The sequence below is a fragment of the Xenopus tropicalis genome, chromosome 2, assembly GCF_000004195.4.
Source record: "Xenopus tropicalis strain Nigerian chromosome 2, UCB_Xtro_10.0, whole genome shotgun sequence".
Classification (NCBI taxonomy): Eukaryota; Metazoa; Chordata; class Amphibia; order Anura; family Pipidae; genus Xenopus; species Xenopus tropicalis.
In genome coordinates, this window is record NC_030678.2 from 79372981 (window position 1) to 79391237 (window position 18257).

Sequence of the window (18257 nt, forward strand, 5' to 3'; positions counted from 1 at the left end):
AGTGAGTGTCAGTGATCTCTCTGGGCAGGACCAGTGCAATTAACTTTATTGTCAATGTCTAGGTATTTTCCAGCATTGTACCATTACCCATATTTGTCTGCTGCCCCTTCTAAATCTCTACATATTTAACATGTATCATCAGCAGAAGAGTATTTCATATAGCAATTGATTAGATGATTGCAGACATCATCCTTTACCTGCCATATCATCACTGATGCCATTATTCTTTTGTGTGCATTGAGGATGCACAGTCCTGTGACATGGATTCATGTCCAGGGTGTGGGGTCCTATGGTTATGATGTCAGACCAGGTAGTTGAATACAGTCAGCTTTTCTGAAGTGATCTCAGAAGAATCAGTGATCTCAGTTTCTGGTAAGCCTCAGGGAATATTCACACCTGTATTGGTGGCTTGCGGTATTGGAAGGTTTCTTATATAACGCAAACCCAGTATACAATATATTTAGGAGAATTTAGCATAGTCTGTGTTTTTACCCCTTGCTGTATCTTTTAATACCACGTTTTTGCCACACTTTTCTTCTGATTTTCCATGCAGTTCATGTTTTACTTCAGACCCTTTCTTGCTAGCCCATTCATTGTGGGTGACAGTAAATTTTGGGGTAGAAGTGTATCCTATTACCTTGGTGTGGCTTAACTGATAACCTGTCTCAAATTTCTCTCACCACTTACTCTACTTTAGCTGCAACATCAGTTAAGACCTTGCATAGACACACAATATTTTGAGAGGTAGGGGTCAAGATATCCTCTTCTTCAGCCTGTCATTTTAAATAGTTTTTAAAAGTTGTTAGCTGTGTAGCTTTTATGCGGGGATTCAATTTGGTGAGGACAATTTTACATACTTTAATATATTTGAGATTTTTAGTTTGTTATTAGAATGAGTTTATTTAATTAGCCTCTGTCTTTATGAATGCCTCTTTTGACGAGTACAGTATATTAAATGCTTTTCATTTAATTTATAGACATAATTAATGAGCTTTTAATTGTTATATGATTGTTATTTGATAATTGTTTTTAATTTTGCAGGTAAAAAAAGCCAAAATGCAGGATTCTGGAGAGGAAGGTTTAAGGTAAGGTTGATGTGTTGTGTATTGTTTGTTATTTTATGAGTAATGTGTTCTAGTGTTATTAAATAAATGTCTTGTATATAATTGCGTAATAAATATTTCCAGTGCGTCTTACCCCTAGGTTTGCTTGCAAATGCATTTAGTAGTAGAAAAAATGTGTTTTTTTTAGATAGTATATTCATTATTATGTGAATAATATGAAAGTTTTGGGTACAATATTAAACTGTTTAAAAAAAAAAAGTTTCTTGCAATATTTAGTTTGCCTTTTTAGCCATTAAAAAAAATAATAACATTTGTTATATACACTATATGTGTATAGCAGATAGTATAATTCCCTAGTTTGGAAACTCTTGCTTCTTAAGAAAATTACAATTATTCAGATGAGTATGTCCATCAGAGAACTATTCAAGGTTTCCTGACCCTGTTATGTGTTTCTATTAGTTCATTACTTTTTTTGGATATGGTTAAACTGTTGCTAATACTTATTCTTATAAAGCAGTTAACAACATTTTACATAGATTGCAGTTTTATGTAGAAGATAGAACCAGATGCTGCATAAATATGCAGAACAAATTAATCTTTTCATTTTTCTTCTAATTTGCCTTGACTAAAGCTGTAAATAGAAATATTTGTGTCCTTGGTATGTGGTGTTTTTGATGCTGGGTGTTAGTTCATGTCGGAGGCATTAGGAGTTATTCTGAATTATATTTCTGAAGACACAATCATGGGAAGTAGTCAATTTAAACAATTCCAGGTTATGTTCATTATATACAGTGCTGGAGGGATTTGCATATTTTGTTAATCCCAGTCAAAAATAGCATGTGGTTCCACAGTGTCTATTAGCTACATACATTTATTAAAAACATTAAAATTGCTATTACAAAGTCAACTTATATAGCTTGTTAATTTTCAGTCACAGCCACCAATGCAAGTTCTTGTATTCCACCAGCTATTCTGTATTTAGTTTTCAAAGTTGTAGGAAGTTACTGGAATTCTAAAATTGAAATGATGGAACAAAAACACACTAGTGTCCTTACACTTGTATATCAGAATGCCACCTGATTCATTTTCACTTTTGTAAACGGTTGCAATATACAATTAATGTTCTTAATAGTTGTTGAGGAGGTATTTTTGTATTTCTATATATTTTTGTTTATATATCTATTTCATGGCCAGATATATCCTGTCCCTTTTTCCTTTTCAACATAGACATGATACAGTTTTGTTCCATAATTTTAAATGCTAAAAATAATGATGGGGAAACACTAGTGTAAATGTGCATTACCAAGAAATATTATTGTAAGCTCTACAGGGCAGGGACCTCCTTCCTACTGTGGCTTATACCACATGGCACTTTAGAAAAGGGAGAAAAAAAGTAGCACGCACTCAATGTAGAGGGGAAAATTCCCTGACAAACATCCAGTCGTCTTTTACGAAAACATTTCTTTTTTAGGTTACCTATCATAGTGTTATTGGCCCTGCCCCTGGAGGTGTGGCCTAATAGAGCACACATTCCAGTTGGGGAATAGTGCTAATGAGTGCTATGCCACCTGCACCGGGAGGGATGTTGGAACATGTTGGAAGGGGGTTATTTAATAAAAGGCACTAAGTTTGCCCAAGGAATGTAACCAATAGCAACCAATCAGCAGGTGGAATTTACTGAGCACCTGTTTGAAAGGAAATATCTTATTGGTTGCCGTGTGTTACTGGGCAAACTTTTTATTTTTATTACATATGGAGGTAAGCTTACAAATAACGAGCAGCTTCGTAGCTCACTCTTTATGAGTATATGTCAGACGTACATAATGAGTGAGTTTCCTGGCGTTCCATGTTTCTGACCAAACATGGGTGCTCACACCTGAAGCTTCCTTTTGGTTTGGACAGCATACCACTTGTTAGAAGCATTTTTCCCCAAAATAGCATTATTTCCCCCAACCAGAGTAAGGGCTGTATTAGCTTGCACCTCTGGTAGTGGAAACTATTTACTGACATTTAACCTCTGTAAAAAACACTGCATGTAAAACACATTTTCATATAAATAAAGCCTTTAAAGCTTTTTTTCTAGAACATATTTTTTGATAGAATTTGCCTTTGGATTATCCCATAATCAAGCAATTTAATTACATATGTCCATCACTCTTGCTTGTATAAGGCACTGGGCTACCACACAAACAAAGGGCACACATACATGCTGGGTTACATGAGCCGATGGATGGACAGAGCTCTTCCTGTTACAGTTAAAGCTGCACTATTTCCTGTCAGGTGATCTCTGAGGGAGCACACAGACCATCACAAAATGGTGGCTGAAGGTAAAATGTGTAACAGGAAAATATTTATTCTTAGAAACCAATGCCCAACTATTTTATCAGAAAGCTTTTCATTTTATAGTTATAGAGAGCCATGAATAGTGATGATCGATTTTTTTCGGCATGCATGGATTTGCAGTGAAATTCCGCATTTCACCATCAGCAAATTTTATTTTGTGGAACTGTGGTCAAAAATTGGCAAGACAAAAATACAAAAAATGCCTTTTGACTTTAATACCTTTGGAGTGAGAAAAAATGGCCGTTGACTTTAATGCATTTGGAGTAAAAAAGCTCTAAAGTCTAGCTTAAAAAATGTTGCCCACGTAAAATTTCTGGCTTATTGACTTCAATGCGTTTCATACATTTTTTGTTGTTTCGCAAATGCGGCAGTTTTGTGACATTTGTCATTCGTCATTTCTTCATATTCAATTAGAAAAATACACAGCAGCTTATTTATAGGGGGAGATTTATTAAGACACGAACGCTCCGAGCGTATTTTCGCCGACTTTTCCGTACGCCCACGTGACTTTTTCGTATGCTTGCGCGAAAAATTCAGAAAGGTTCTGCCGCTGTTTACAATTGTTCGGTATGAAAATTTTGTGACTTTCGGATCGCCAATACGATATTATTGTGACTAATACAATTTTTCCGTAAGCATTTCGGGATATTTGCGATCTTCAAAAATTATCGTATCCAATCCGAATTTTTCCCATTCGGGATTCGAACTCGAGTTTTAATGAATCAGCCCCATAGTGTTACTGTTTCTTTAATGCGCTATATGACTATAAATTTGTCTGTATTATAGTTAATTTGAGAAAGTTGTGTAGGGAATTTCAATAATACAGACTCTTTAGTAGTTGCTAGTTGAAGTGTTGATTATAGTGGTCTTTTATAGTAATTATGAGAAAACCTTAGATCAAGATATGGCTCTTTACTTAATGCAAGCAGAATGATAATGTAATTTATTCAATTGGAAATTGAAAATCACTTTATTAGATATATGGTATTACCTGTCCTAAACAAAGCTGTCTTTTGGTAATTGTGACTTGTTGATTCCTGGCAAAGTAAAGCAGTGGCGTAACTAAAGAGGAAAGATGTTTTGGGTCACCCTGCACACACATTACTAGGGGTGACCCGCAATTTTGTACACTTGGGGACCCAGAGTTTACCCACTGGAGCAGCCTGTAGTTAAAACATAACTAGAGTTATGTACCTCTCAAGGACTTCTGTTGGAACAGGTATGAAAAAGTCATGCAGGCAGCTGGCTGTTCTGTGAATTCTTTTTATTGAAAATAATTTGAGAACAGAAAAATTAGAGTCATTTCAAGATTTCAATATTTTGCTTGACAAGTTCACATAAATCTTATATAAAAGGTCAGTAGAATGAAAGTTAAAACTGACTTTGAACATAATGAGTCTGGAATAGCACAATTAGTCTGCAAATGCCCAGCTCCTCCTTGCTGGTTGCATACTATTCTGTTACACTGTACTTATATTAGATGACAGCAAATGTAACTGGAACAAATATTTTCAAATGTAAGGGGAACCCATAACTACATTCACTGTTCTGTCTTCATGACTAGCAGCACGGGTTACTAAGTTGATTTCTCTTCATACTTTGGTTTCTTCAGTCAAGTGGGCAACAATGAAACTGGTGATCGAAAAGCAGAGACATCTTCAAATATGTCATCAAACCACACGATACCTAGTGAAAGTAAGTTGTTTTGTTTGTTTTTAACATTTAGCAACTAGAAAATCTCAGAAGCTTGTATGATTGCTCAAGGAAATATTCATTTGAGTGTGCATAAAATGCAGCCATTGCCAAGTGATTTTATTTAGATTCAGATAATATATTAAAATGCTTTTTGTTTAAAACCTTTTCTTGTTCCATTCTCCAGTCCTGCCCTGTGCAGATTACATTCTACGTGCAAATGACTATACATCACAGATCTATCCTGCAAAGTAAGTCACTGGTTTTATAATAAAGAAAGTCATTTAATCTGTTACAAGTATTTGTTAATAATCAAGCGATGGTACATGTTGTCGCTTGCAGAACAGAATATCTAAAAATACATTTGTCAATGGGAATCTCTGCCACTGAGATTTATGAAATTCAACAAGAACTCAAGCATAGTTTTATCTCAATTACAGGAATCGAATCAGAAAAACTCATTAGTTTTAAATCACAGGAAATTCTACTTAAATATTCCTCTGAAATTGGAATTTCAAAATAGCTTGACTTTTTCCATCACACCTCACTGACTTCTACAGAAGCTTTTAGCTGCCAAATTTCTGCATTTTTTCTGTTTTTTTTGTTTGTTTGTTTGTTTTTATCTGTTTGGTAAGTTTCGAAAATTTGACAGGAACAAAAAAATCAACACATGATTTTTCCTGTTTTTCAAACCTAACATTTTTATGTTCTTTGAGCTACACACTGATGTTTTTGTCTAGAAGTCAATTTCAGTATGAGTCAGTAGTTGGAATATTCAGCTTCCATAGGGCATGATTAAGTTTTTGCCATTTATATCTAAAAAAGAAAAGAAAAAGCAATCTTAATTGAACATCCAGTAGGTAGAGGGGCATGTTTACAGCTATGAGAGGTTCTCTGTCTGTTATTTGTATTTGTTATTATTATGTTGGTTTGAAAAACCAAATTTACTGTTCTTCGACCAGCTTATTCTTCCACTTTTTCTTCTTCTTCTTAGCCCCCCCATTTTCTAAAAGCTACTCCTCCTACAGTTTTAGGGGTACAACACCCAAACTCTCCACACTTCTTCACCCTATAGCGGAACAGGTTGCTTGTGCTTTTCTAAGTGATCCCACCTCCCATCTTTTAGTGGCACCACTCCGGACACCCCAATTTTCTCATTGACTTTGACAGGGAAGATTTTCAAACTGCTTTGAAGCTACACTCCCCAAACTTGAACAACATGATCATGGGGTTGCCCTGAATGAAACAGCGACATTGGTTGAATGACCCAAAGTGGGAGTAGCAGCCAATCAAATTTCACCCATTGTCTTTAATGGGGAAATTTAAACTGCTGCCAATCTTACAGCTTTGAGGCTACACCCCCCAAACTTGAATCACATGTCATTGGGTCAGCCTGAATAAAAATATGGTATTTGCTATGTGGCCAAAAGTGCGTGGAGCTACAAACAGATAATCAGATTTTAGCTTTTGATTTTCAATGGAAATTCAACCTGGTGCCATTCTCACAGTAATAACGCGAGGGCCCCCTCAAATTTTGCAGAGTTAGGCACCAGGTAACTGCGGTTCAAGTTTAGAAAAAGTGGGTGGAGCCACCAACAGCCAATTTGATTTTACATTGACTTTCAATGGGGAAATTCAACCTGCTGCCATTCTAACGGTATTAACACCAGGGTCCCCAAACTCTTCACAGTTGGTCACTAGGGAACTGCAGTTTTAGGTTTGAAAAAGTGGGCGGAGCCACTAACAGACAATCAGATTTTACCTATTAAATTTTATTGGTTTGATGCCAGGGTTCCCAAACTTTGCAAATTCAGTCACTGTTTGACTACGTATTCAAGGTTAGAAAAAGTGGGTGGAGCTGCCAAAAGCCAATCGCCTTTCTTTTATTGTATTCAGTGGGGAAATTTTAACTGCTGCCATTCTCACATGTTTAATGCCAGGGCTCCCAAACTTTGCACAGTATAAGTCACTGGGTGACTACATATTCAAGGTTACAAAAAGTGGGCAGAGCCGCCAACAGCCAATTACATTTCTTTCATTGATTTCAGTGGGAACATTTTACGTGCTGCCATTCTCACATGTTTAACGTCAGGGTCCCCAAACTTTGCACAGTTTGTTACCGGGTGACTAGGTTTCAAGTTGAGAAAAGTGGGTGGAGCCAACAACAACCAAACTTTGCAGTTTGTTACTGGGTAACTCTGGATTCAGGTTAGAAAAAGTGGCCACCAACAGTCAATCGGATGTCTCTCATTAACAGTGGGAAAATTTAAATTGCCACTGTTTAAAACTGGGGTCCCCAAACTCATGTTTTTTAAACCAACATGAATTTTTTCTCAAACTTCTCTTTCTAGTAGAAAAGTTACATAAAAAATGGATTCCGCTGTCCATTGGGACACTTATCTTTTGTCACCTGTGGTAAGAATTGGCTATAAAAAATCTCCTGAAAATGCTGTCCCCTTCGCTTACATTTGATTTGCAGCAAGTATTTTACATTACTCACACTGACTCCGCTTTATCACTTAGGAATTCCTTCTTTTGCATTTCTCACAATTTAGCTAAATCTCTGCAAGTAATGTAGTTTGCATTTTTAGGAGATTTGCCACCCGCAAGAGTGTATTTTCACTGTTGGTGACAAATCTGTGTGTCACTGCCCTAAAGCAACCATAAGCATTGTACAAACAGTGATTATTTAATTTTACTAGGTTACAAGATCTGCTGTGATACTGAACAACTTTAGCAATGTAATCTCACTTATTTACTTAAATGGGCAAAGCGTAAAAAAAAAAGACTATAAAAATACTGCTAATTCCAGGATAATCCACAGAGGCCTAATTTAGCCTGACCTCTGCCACAGGCACAACTGAAAACCATGTCAGCAGGGGAGTTATTAATTGTAATTCCAATAGTTCAAAGCGCATAATATTTGCAAACAGAAATATAATATATATCTTCGAAGAGGCTGCACAAGGGCTTTCCTCTAAGCTGGGAAAACCCCAGGAATGACTGACTGACTGACCACTCAGTCATTCAGATAGGGCTATAGTAGGCTATCTAAACAGTTTTGACCCATCAGGACAACATTAGGTTAAGCCCACATGGTCCCTAGAGAAGAAAGGGAAAATTTAAAACGTGCATAGAAGAGCGCTCGGAGCAGTTTCAAATCAATTTGTTTTAAGGGCTTACATTTCATTTAAGGGTAATGACACTCAGACAAAGCATTTTGTCACCCAAGTGATTTCCAACACAGGACTCACAGTAGCAACATATTTTAAAAAGTGTTTTATTTAAGTTGAGTGAATTGGCGCCTTATCAGTAACGGCCTGTATTGGTCAGGTGGATTCAATAACATACAGTAAGTTATAGAAGCAGCAAATCTAAACTTTATTTGGCCAGATCCTGAATCCCTCAGAATATGTTTGGTTGAATACTAAACTGGTGAGGTCTAAACCACTGCTGGGTTCTTAGGATGCTCAAAATATTAACTTCAGCAAAGTATTTCAATTATACCAGAATCAGGGCTTTGCATTGAATATATTCTTTTTACTGGATTATTTTTATTTGTATTATGTGATAAATTTTATTAATATGGAAAGGCAAGTGCAAAGATTTTAGAAAATATTGGCTTTGGCTTTGGAACTAAGTATCTCTGTGAGACAGGAAAAATCTTGTCATTCTGAGATATTTATATAATAGGTTATATAATTTTTTTAACTCTAAGCCAATTAAGTAGCAGGTTGTGTAATTTCCTTACCAAAGCAGACATCACCTTCAGTTTATGTCTTTCCTTCAGAAAGGAGAGAATAAGTTGAAATCTCTGGGGGGGGGGGGGGGGTGGTGCCAAATACTAAGAATGGCATTTTGCCTGTTAGAAAATGCTATTTCTACCTTAGCTGGTGCTTCAATATTTTGCTGGGGAAAAGAACTAATAAATTCAGCATAATGTAATTCAGAATGTGTTTTTTTATATTATCTTAAACAGTGCCATTTCCATTTAATTTTTTTATTTTCCTTTCCACACAGACCATATACCCACATCCTTTCAGTACCTGTAGCAGAAACGGTGGCAGCGTATACTGGACAAACACAGTATCAAACATTGCAGCCATCTCAGCCATACACAGTTTACCCTCAGGCTTCGCCAACGTATGGTCTACCTCCCTTTGGTAAGCCACAGTGTTTCACAGGATATTTTGAATGCAGGGGAGTTAAGATTGGTGACTCCCTTTTAAAGGAAGGGGAGGTTACTAAGGGGGTAATGGATACTAATATAATTCCATTTGATAGAAAACACTTTATCTACACGTCTTTATAATTTCATGAGCAATTAGAATATTTTTTTTAATAAACATGATTACCTATTCATTCTGTCATCAGGAGCTCTGTGGCCGGGTATTAAATCTGAAAGTGGTTTAATTCAGACACCATCTCCACCTGCTGTGCTAACCTCATCAGGAGTTTCCAGCAGCCAGTCCAGTCCTGTACTCTACTCATATCCTGTGCAAGGTAATAAGTTCTTGTTCAGTCAAAACATGATAGAGGGATGAGAAAAGCTTTACCAAACATGACAAGTTTCAAATAAAGATCACATGATCTTAATGATAATAAAATATTTATGTAAAAGCACTGATGTGTGTGATTTTTCAGATAAGTTTAAGTTTTCCCTTAGAATAAGGCTTATTTTGTACTATAGTTAAGCTGACGGTGAATAACAGATTGCCTCAGTGTATTAATACATAAAAAATACATTAAAAAAAAAAAACAATTAAGCAGTAAATGTAAATCAGGCGGTATCCCTTCATTTACCAGTTTATATATACAATTTGGATCAGTGGTTCCATACATGCAGCTTCACTTTCTGTAGTGAAGTGTTGTTTCCACCATGTGCTTATATTCAAGAAAAACAATAGAAAGTTTGCAGTCAAAGTTCTTGCAATGGTTGTACTGAACACGCTGTAATAAAAGTAATTCAAAAGTAAACAACTGAGAATTCATATGTCAGTCACTATAAGATCATATACATATCCATTGTACCTCATAGTTGTTGAGTGTCAGATAAGGTATAGCCAAATAGGGGTTATCCTTCACTTAATTAAAAACAAAAAAACTACAGCCCAGTTAAGAGCTAATTCTTTATTGACATAAGCAGGTCTGGAATGTATACTGTATTGGTGGCTATATTGCCAGGGCCTCCTGCTAAAATAGGGCTTGAATTTGGTTAAGTGTAATTTCAGGCATAATTACTTGGCAAAATAGGGACCACAGATATTAGTTTAATTTATACATAACCATCTTATGGTGAAGCATTTACCATAGAAGCAGAACAGCAGCATCTTTTTCTGTATATATGTCTTAATTTTTATGTGCAGCCCAGTTCAGAATTTCAGCAGCTATCTGGTCACTAGGGTCCAATCTACCTTAGCAACCAGACATTGATTTGAATGAGAGACTGGAAAATAAATAGGACAGGACCTGAATAGAAAGATGAGTAATAAAAAAAGAAGCAATAATAACAAAAGTGTAGCCTTACAGAGCATTTGTTGTTTTTTTTGTTTCAGTTAAATTTACATTTACAGCAAGAAATTCCAAAACGATAAAAAAAAAAAAAAAAAAAAAAGAACCAATGCCGCCCAATTGAATAGTTGTTTTTCTAGGCATTCTGTAACACAGGGGTCCCCAACCTTTTTTTCACCACGGACCGGCTGCAAGCTGAAATTTTTTTCCACGGAGGCGGAGTGCGCGCGTGCACAGCGTTCATATGCACGTTCATGCGTGCCTTTTATCTGTGCCTCTATGTGTGTCTTTATATGCGTGACGCGTAACTTTGAGCGCACGGCGCATCATATCATGACTTTATATGTGCGCCACCTCCATTTTTAGTGCAGGCAGGAACCAAGGCGGCCCATTGAAAGCCGCCCACGGCCCGGTACTGGTCCGCGACCTGGCGGTTGGGGACCCCTGCTGTAACATACTAAAAGTTAACTTAAAGGTGAACCAGCCATTAAAGATGTGGTACAATTGATCATGTTTGCATTTCAAAGTCTTTGAGGCCAGATGTCTTATTGTGTGTTTATCTGCACAAATAATTCGACAAGGCATGCATTATTTTGGGTTAGAATCTTCCCAGCTTGCTGATTGTCACTAGTATAGTATAGGTTATAGCACCACGTGAAGGGAAATGTTGCCATCTACTTTATTTCTAAGGATTTAACCCAACCCCTAGCCAAAACATAAGTGTTCTTTTCTCACTAAGCTATGATGTGATTCTAGAGTCCTGTGAGTGCAGTATTCTTCAGATGTTTAGATATAGATTTATTTAACAGGTACGTATTATATATTTCATTTTACTATTTCTTTTTGTTTTCTGCAGCTTCAACTACAAATGCCAGTACCATGTCTAGCCCTTCAACCATTGCAAATATTTCAATCCCAACAGTTACCAACATCTCAAACCAGGTGATAATTACTCTTAACCCATTAAATGGTATTTCAGTTCCTTTACCATAAACGTTGCATGTGGCATACATAAATAGAAGCTTGCTTCCCCTTACTGTGTCTGAGTAGCAGAAAAACGTTTCCTGTTATATATAGCTTTAGATGGACTTAACAGTACAGTTATAAAGACATGTGCCATCTGTGATTTCAAAGCAGATTTAGATGTGCTTTTCCCCATTCTGCTGGCTAATTGCTCATACTGTATCTCTCTTTAAAGGGAACTTACTCATACAGTAAGTTTTCTATATTTTTATATGAATGTGACCTAAAACAACATCTGATTTTAAAACAAGTAAAAAAAAGTAGATGAAGAAAACCTAGTTAAAGGAAAAAGAAAGGTAAAGTAAGCTTTATCAGAAAGGTCTATGTAAATACAACCATAAGCACTCACAGAAATGGTACACTGAGTTCTCTGTAAAGAGATTAGTTGTGTCTGTTTTCCTCTGCCAGAGACACACTCTGCTCTCTCCTGCTCCCCTCTCCCTCAAGAATGCTAAGAACTCACTCCCCCCCTTAGGAATGTGGATCTGAGCCAATCAGCAGGAAGCTGACTCATAGTCAAACTAACAAGCATGTTCATTTGGTCTGGGTGTCTGTGCAGGAGTGAGGCATTATGGGAACTTTCTATACACAGCTCAGCGTTTTTTCTTCCTGTCTGGCTTCTGATCATCTAAACGGGAGAATATGGGGAGACTTAAGGGCACTATTGAGAGAACTGAAGGTATGCCTGCAGCTTGAGATTAACTCTTTATTAGCCTTTCCTTCTCCTTTTAACAAATAAAACAAACATTATTATATTTGGTCATGTATTTATTGAAAAAAAAAATCCTATCTGTGTGTGGCAAACGCAAATGAATCATGCTCTCAGTTTATGGGGTGACCAAATATAATAATTTTTGTTTCATTTATTTAACTAGGTTTTCTGCATCTACTTTTCTGACTTGTTTGAAAATCAGGTGATGTTTTAGGTCACATTAATATTAAAATATAAAAACTTTTAAAGGGTTCACAAACTTTTAAACACCACTGTACATATGTTATTTTGATGGTATAGAACAATAACATTCATTAAAGTCTTAACAATTCAACAAAATGTTAGTGCTGCAGTATAGGTTTAGATCAGGGGTGGGAAAACTACGGCCCGTGGGCCACATCCGGCCCCTTTGCCTTTTTAATCCGGCCCACCGATGACGCCAAGTCTCATCACGCGAGACTTGGTGTCATTGGCGCGCCGGAATTAAAGAGAGAAGGGGGCCCGCCCTGGCCCGGTCCGCCCCGGGGGTGAGTAAATGTGGCCCGTGAGCCAAAAAGTTTGCCCACCCCTGGTTTAGATGATATCTCTGCATTCTGTCTTCCAGTCATTGGTTTTGGAGAATTGCATGGAGCCACATTGACTTGCGGATACTGAAAGCTCTTAAAAATGTTAGCAGATTGAGTTGAGCTTCTGGCCCTATACCCTCTCAGCCTTCCTAAAATCTGCAGTGCTGAAATTGAAGATGTACACTGGCCAACTTTATAATTACCTAATTGATTAGCTATGGGCTGAAAGGTCAAATACCATGCAATGCAGATACCCAATACACCTGGTAAAAAGGGGCATTGGCAAATAAGTATAGGTTAATTTATAGATTATTTAAGGTGCTACATGTGGCCAAAATGGCTTGATTATGTTGTCAAAGTTGGTCAAGCTGCTGACCAAATCTATTTATGGCTTTATTTATAAAATAAACAGGTCTAAATAAAATTAGTGTTTTCTTCTAATCAGCAAGGTAAATGTACTAGGCATTTTCACTTTCCTAATAATAGATAATGCAGATAAATAAGGCTTTATGTGCAAAGTAACTTGTACCTATAGCTCTAATATTATTTATTTACTTCTCTGTGTTTGTAGGACTACCCAACATACACAATTCTGGGACAAAATCAGTATCCACAATGTTACCCAAATCAAGGTTTCCCATCAGCAGTAGCCTCCAGTAATGCTGAGGCCAACTCTGTGACACCATCATTTCCGGCAGATAAAGCAGAAAACCCAGTGCCAGCACAGGTATCTCAGCGACCACTTACTGGTGAGTGACAAATCGTCCTCCTTGGTCATGCTTTTAGTAAGTACTGTACCATAATTTTCTGCCTAGGCTTGATAACTGTATAAAAAAAAAAATTATATATTATATAATATTATATATTATTAAAATATACACAAGTTACGGCAGCACTCGTCTCCAAAAATAATATATAAAGTGTACTGGTGCACTGCCTCAGAAAGAGAATTCCATTTACTCCTTCTCATACAAAAAACAACAAGAAAAGGCGGCACTCAAAAGTTTTTTCCAAAAAGTGCAGAAAGTTATATTCAGTTCATAATAATAAAAACATCTTACATGTAGCCTGCATTTCTGTAGTAATTCAGCGACGTTTCAGGCAAGCCATGTGCCCTTTATCAAGCTCAAGCAAACGAACAGTAGTGCAGGTGCAATTCTCCAATTAAGTAGTCAAATACAGGAAGTGACACGATAGGTGATACCTTGGCAACGGTTATAAACAATCCATTATATCCACCCACACTCCCTGCATGTGTAACCCTTTGTGCAAAGTTGATTAAAAGAACACAAAAGAAAATAAAAGCCATTTCATTACTACCAAAGCTCAGCACAGCAAATTTAAAGTATATGAAGACGGTGTCTGCTTTTAGGAACAAATCAAAGAACTAATTGCTAGGAAGCTGACACATTGCCCTATTGGACATCCAAACCTGTCACTGTCAACATGATTAAGCATACTGTTGAATCTATAACTGTCATTCAGGCTTTTTATTTTATTCATTAAATAAACTTATTATTTTTAATTTTATGAAAGAAACCACAAACATCCCTTAAAGGACAATGATAGGTTAATATAAATTAAAAGTAAGTCTAAAGGCATTCTTTTTTAAGTACTTACTGCATATCTAAATTCCCAGATCCCTGCTTGCTTCTCTGAGATATGGTGCTGGCAGCCTACAGCAGTGTGAAGACTACAGTGACATCACTGAAATCTCCCTTCCCTTCCTGTAGGCTGCCAGCGGCAGCCTTCCTATTCTCTGAGCATGTGTGTAACTTGATCCTGTCTCCTGTTCTGAGCTACACATGCCCACCAGCCAATCAGAAGCGGATCTGGCAGAGGGGAGGGGGGGGAATGAAACACATGTGCAGTATGAAGCAAGGAGGGAAAGGAAGGGAGAATACCTTTTTAGAGATGGCTGCCTGTTCTAGAAAATGTGAAGTAAGTGTGACTGAGTAAATATTTGATTAGGTGAGCCAAAAGTGTGGCGTTTTTACTAAACAATAGGAGGACTATTGGGCAGTATGCTTTTTAAATTTTGACTTGCATTCTCCTTTAAAAGGTTATAATAGCTCAGCTTAACTTCACACTAGTGAAACAACCACACACTGGGCTTTATTTTATTTTATTATGACTGTTATCTGTGAAATAGGACATTGTAAAATATTGTATTTTTTTTTTACAATTTAAATTTATTCACAGTTGAAGTTTGTACATTTTTGCCAACTCTGACTCCAGGTACACAAAATTGCTTCTGACTCAGCTCTGATAGTACCAGGCACCAGTTCCCTAAGAAATCCTTCAGTTTGTTCCATTGTAAAGTGATGGAATATGTTACTTCAAGTCTTTCCAATATACTTCAAGTTTTTATTTTACGTTAAATATTGATCTTATCATTATCTTAGAGCTGAATTTCTTCTTTTTGCCATTTTTAGTGGTTTAAAATGTGTTTGAAAATGTAATTGTTATAAAAATCAATCCTTGTCTTTCTGTGTCAGGAGATAATGCTGCTGGTCAGCCCATGATGAGAGCAACAGGCAGCAAGGAAACTGAAGAGCAAAATAAAAAAACGGTGCCTGTAAAGAACAGAGGGAAGGGTAAGAAAGCAGATGCCTCCTCACCACAGCACAGTGATCTTGAGGTGTGTGTTCATTCCCATGGTTGTCAAATTTTAAAGTGCGTGAAAATGCTATAATGTTATTACATCTATCTAAGTATTATTATTTAAATTATATTTGTGATATTTTAGTAGTGAGTTTCAGATTTGGTACTAAACTGAAAGTTTAACATGATATTTTATTTGTGTATATGTGAGTACATAATTATTACTGATTCAAAAGGAGTATACTCTCATCAGAGTTTATGCAGGGATCACAGTCCAATAATAAATACCAACCTATTTCCAGACCAGCACTCCAAAAGCTACTTCAGTGGAACATCTATTGGCACATGATGTTAGATGCCCAACATTTTTCTCCTTTTTAGGGCCATTGGTGTAACAAAGACCAAAATACTACATCTTTTACAATATGTGTGAATAAAAGTATTTTACTGACCAACTCCCCCCACATACCCTGCTTAGGAAAAGTCAGTAGTAAGGGATATATTTATCATGCTGTGTAAAAAATGGAGTGAAGCATTACCGGTGATGTTGCTCAGGACAGCCAATTAGCAATTAGATTTCAACAGTTAGAAAACCAAAGCAAGGCATCTGATTGGCTGCTATGAGTAACATCGCCGATAATGCTTCACTCTACTTTTTACACAGCATGACAAATATATACATACATACATACATACATACATACATATATATATATATATATATACCCATAAATGTGTATTGTTAAACAGTTTATTACTAGACAAAATAGTGCTTCTAAGCAGCATACTGATATACGAAAATTGTGGATTTTGAAACCTGTATAAATGTTTCACCTGGATGCAACGTAGTAGAAATACACTGTTTTATCCACTGATGATGTATACTTGTAACTTTGTTTGCTCTACATGTATTTTACATGCCAGTAAACATACCTGAACAATAATAAAAAAAAGTATTTTACTGAATATCTTATGGAGTACTACCAGAACTGCCAGAAAAGTAGTGTGTCCTAAATCACAGAGAAAGAAATGCAGAGCTATGCAGTGTTGTTTGAGTCTGCAGTTTTTAATGATATGTTATATGTGAGGGGACTTGGAAGTCAGAGTAACAGTGTTTCATTTAAAAAGCTGAAAAGACTTCAAAGGGGGCCTATCACCCATACATAAAAAACTGTATAATAAAAGTCTTAAATTAAACATTAAACCCAAATTCCTTTTTTTTTTTTATTAATAACATCCATACCCATTATAAAGGCATTTACATCTTTTACCTTCCCTGCCTCTGTGCCTTAGGCATAGAGACGTGGCAGACAATTACTTTCACTTTCCATTCAGCACTCACTTTTCCCTCCCTCCTCCCTATTTGTGTTGCTAGGGCATGGACATTTGAATCAGGTCCCTCATTCTGGCACATAAACAAGATTTTGGCATGATGCAAAGCTTGTCATAATGGCACCTGCCTCCTTGCTGTGATTGCGTTATTCCAAGACTAAAGAAAACAAAATGTATATTATTTATATAGTGTAACTGAAGTTTATTTTACTTAATTCTCCTTTTGAAGATGTCCATGTGTATTTTAGTACATAGCTTTTAAGTTCATGTCCTTAAGCATTCTGATCCCCAATGGGTCAGACCAATTTACACAATAAAAATTCATCTGTTTATTTTGTGCAGTTTGCACTCACTTTCAGCTCTGCTTTCTCTGCTCTCACCATGCTCTTTATTTCTATCTGTATGCCTGTGTTTTCAGGTCATAAGAAGGATTTGTTTGCATATTTCTCTCTTTGTTTCCCCAGCGTGTGTTTTTGTGGGACTTGGATGAGACCATTATCATCTTTCACTCTCTGCTCACCGGGTCATATGCACAAAAGTATGGAAAGGTACAGAGCATGGGAACCACTGAGAAATGTACACATCCTGGGTTTCAGTGTTGGTGGAAGATAAATATTCAAGTTATAATGTAAAAAGGATGCTGATATATACTGATGTGTAATACATAGGACATTAAAAACATACTTAAGTCCTGATATATATCTGCAGGACATTCTACATTTAAATAATGCTTCTGTAATTAGTTGTTAATGTTGCTGTTTGAATGGTGCCAAAGCCAAGAACAACTGCATGTTTATCCAGCATCACCACATAGTTGGATTTTTACCTGTTTTGATGACTTTTTAGTTTTATAAGTGACAATAGGAAGTTATTAGTGTCAACTTCCTTCCCATAGTGGGTGATAAGAATATCTGCAAATATGGAGTACCTTTAAAACTGCCATCCTCAGAAAAGATGTGCTTCAATGCCATGTTTATAGTGTCCTCCCAGGGAGGTGATTTATTAGCACCTGCGTGAGTTTTTGTGCAGATAAAAAAAAAAGATGCCCCCCACACCAAAAAAGAAGGCTCGGGGTTTCTGCAGTCTTGTGGTTTTATGGTATGCAGAGGGGAAATTATTAGACAGTACAGGTATGGGACCTGTTATCCAGAATGCTCAGGACCTGGGCTTTTACGGATAAGGGATCTTTCTGTAAATCTCCATACCTTATATCTGTTTAAAAATCATTTAAACATTAAATAAACACAATAGGATTGTTTTGCCACCAATAAGTATTCATTATATCTTAGGATCAAGTACAAGGTATTGTTTTATAATAACAGAAAAATACAGAAAAAATGTGAATTATTTCCCTAAAATGGAGTCTATGGGAGATGGTCTTTCCGTAATTCGGAACTTTATGGATAATGG

At 36.5% G+C, this 18257-nt stretch overlaps 1 protein-coding gene across 5 annotated transcripts in view; it reads left to right on the forward strand.

The window, feature by feature from the left end:
• eya3 (EYA transcriptional coactivator and phosphatase 3) overlaps positions 1-18257 on the forward strand; it is an 83592-nt gene that overhangs the window by 52910 nt on the left and 12425 nt on the right. For 4 of the 5 annotated variants that reach the window (XM_018091034.2, XM_012956238.3, XM_012956237.3 and 1 more), the window contains 9 exons: positions 1042-1085; positions 5020-5102; positions 5287-5350; positions 9120-9262; positions 9474-9602; positions 11467-11552; positions 13483-13660; positions 15410-15552; positions 17312-17395. In XM_018091034.2, the coding sequence (XP_017946523.1) occupies positions 1042-1085; positions 5020-5102; positions 5287-5350; positions 9120-9262; positions 9474-9602; positions 11467-11552; positions 13483-13660; positions 15410-15552; positions 17312-17395 (954 nt within the window). The remainder of the gene's footprint in view (positions 1-1041; positions 1086-5019; positions 5103-5286; positions 5351-9119; positions 9263-9473; positions 9603-11466; positions 11553-13482; positions 13661-15409; positions 15553-17311; positions 17396-18257) is intronic. The other variant, XM_018091035.1, reaches the window with a different exon arrangement.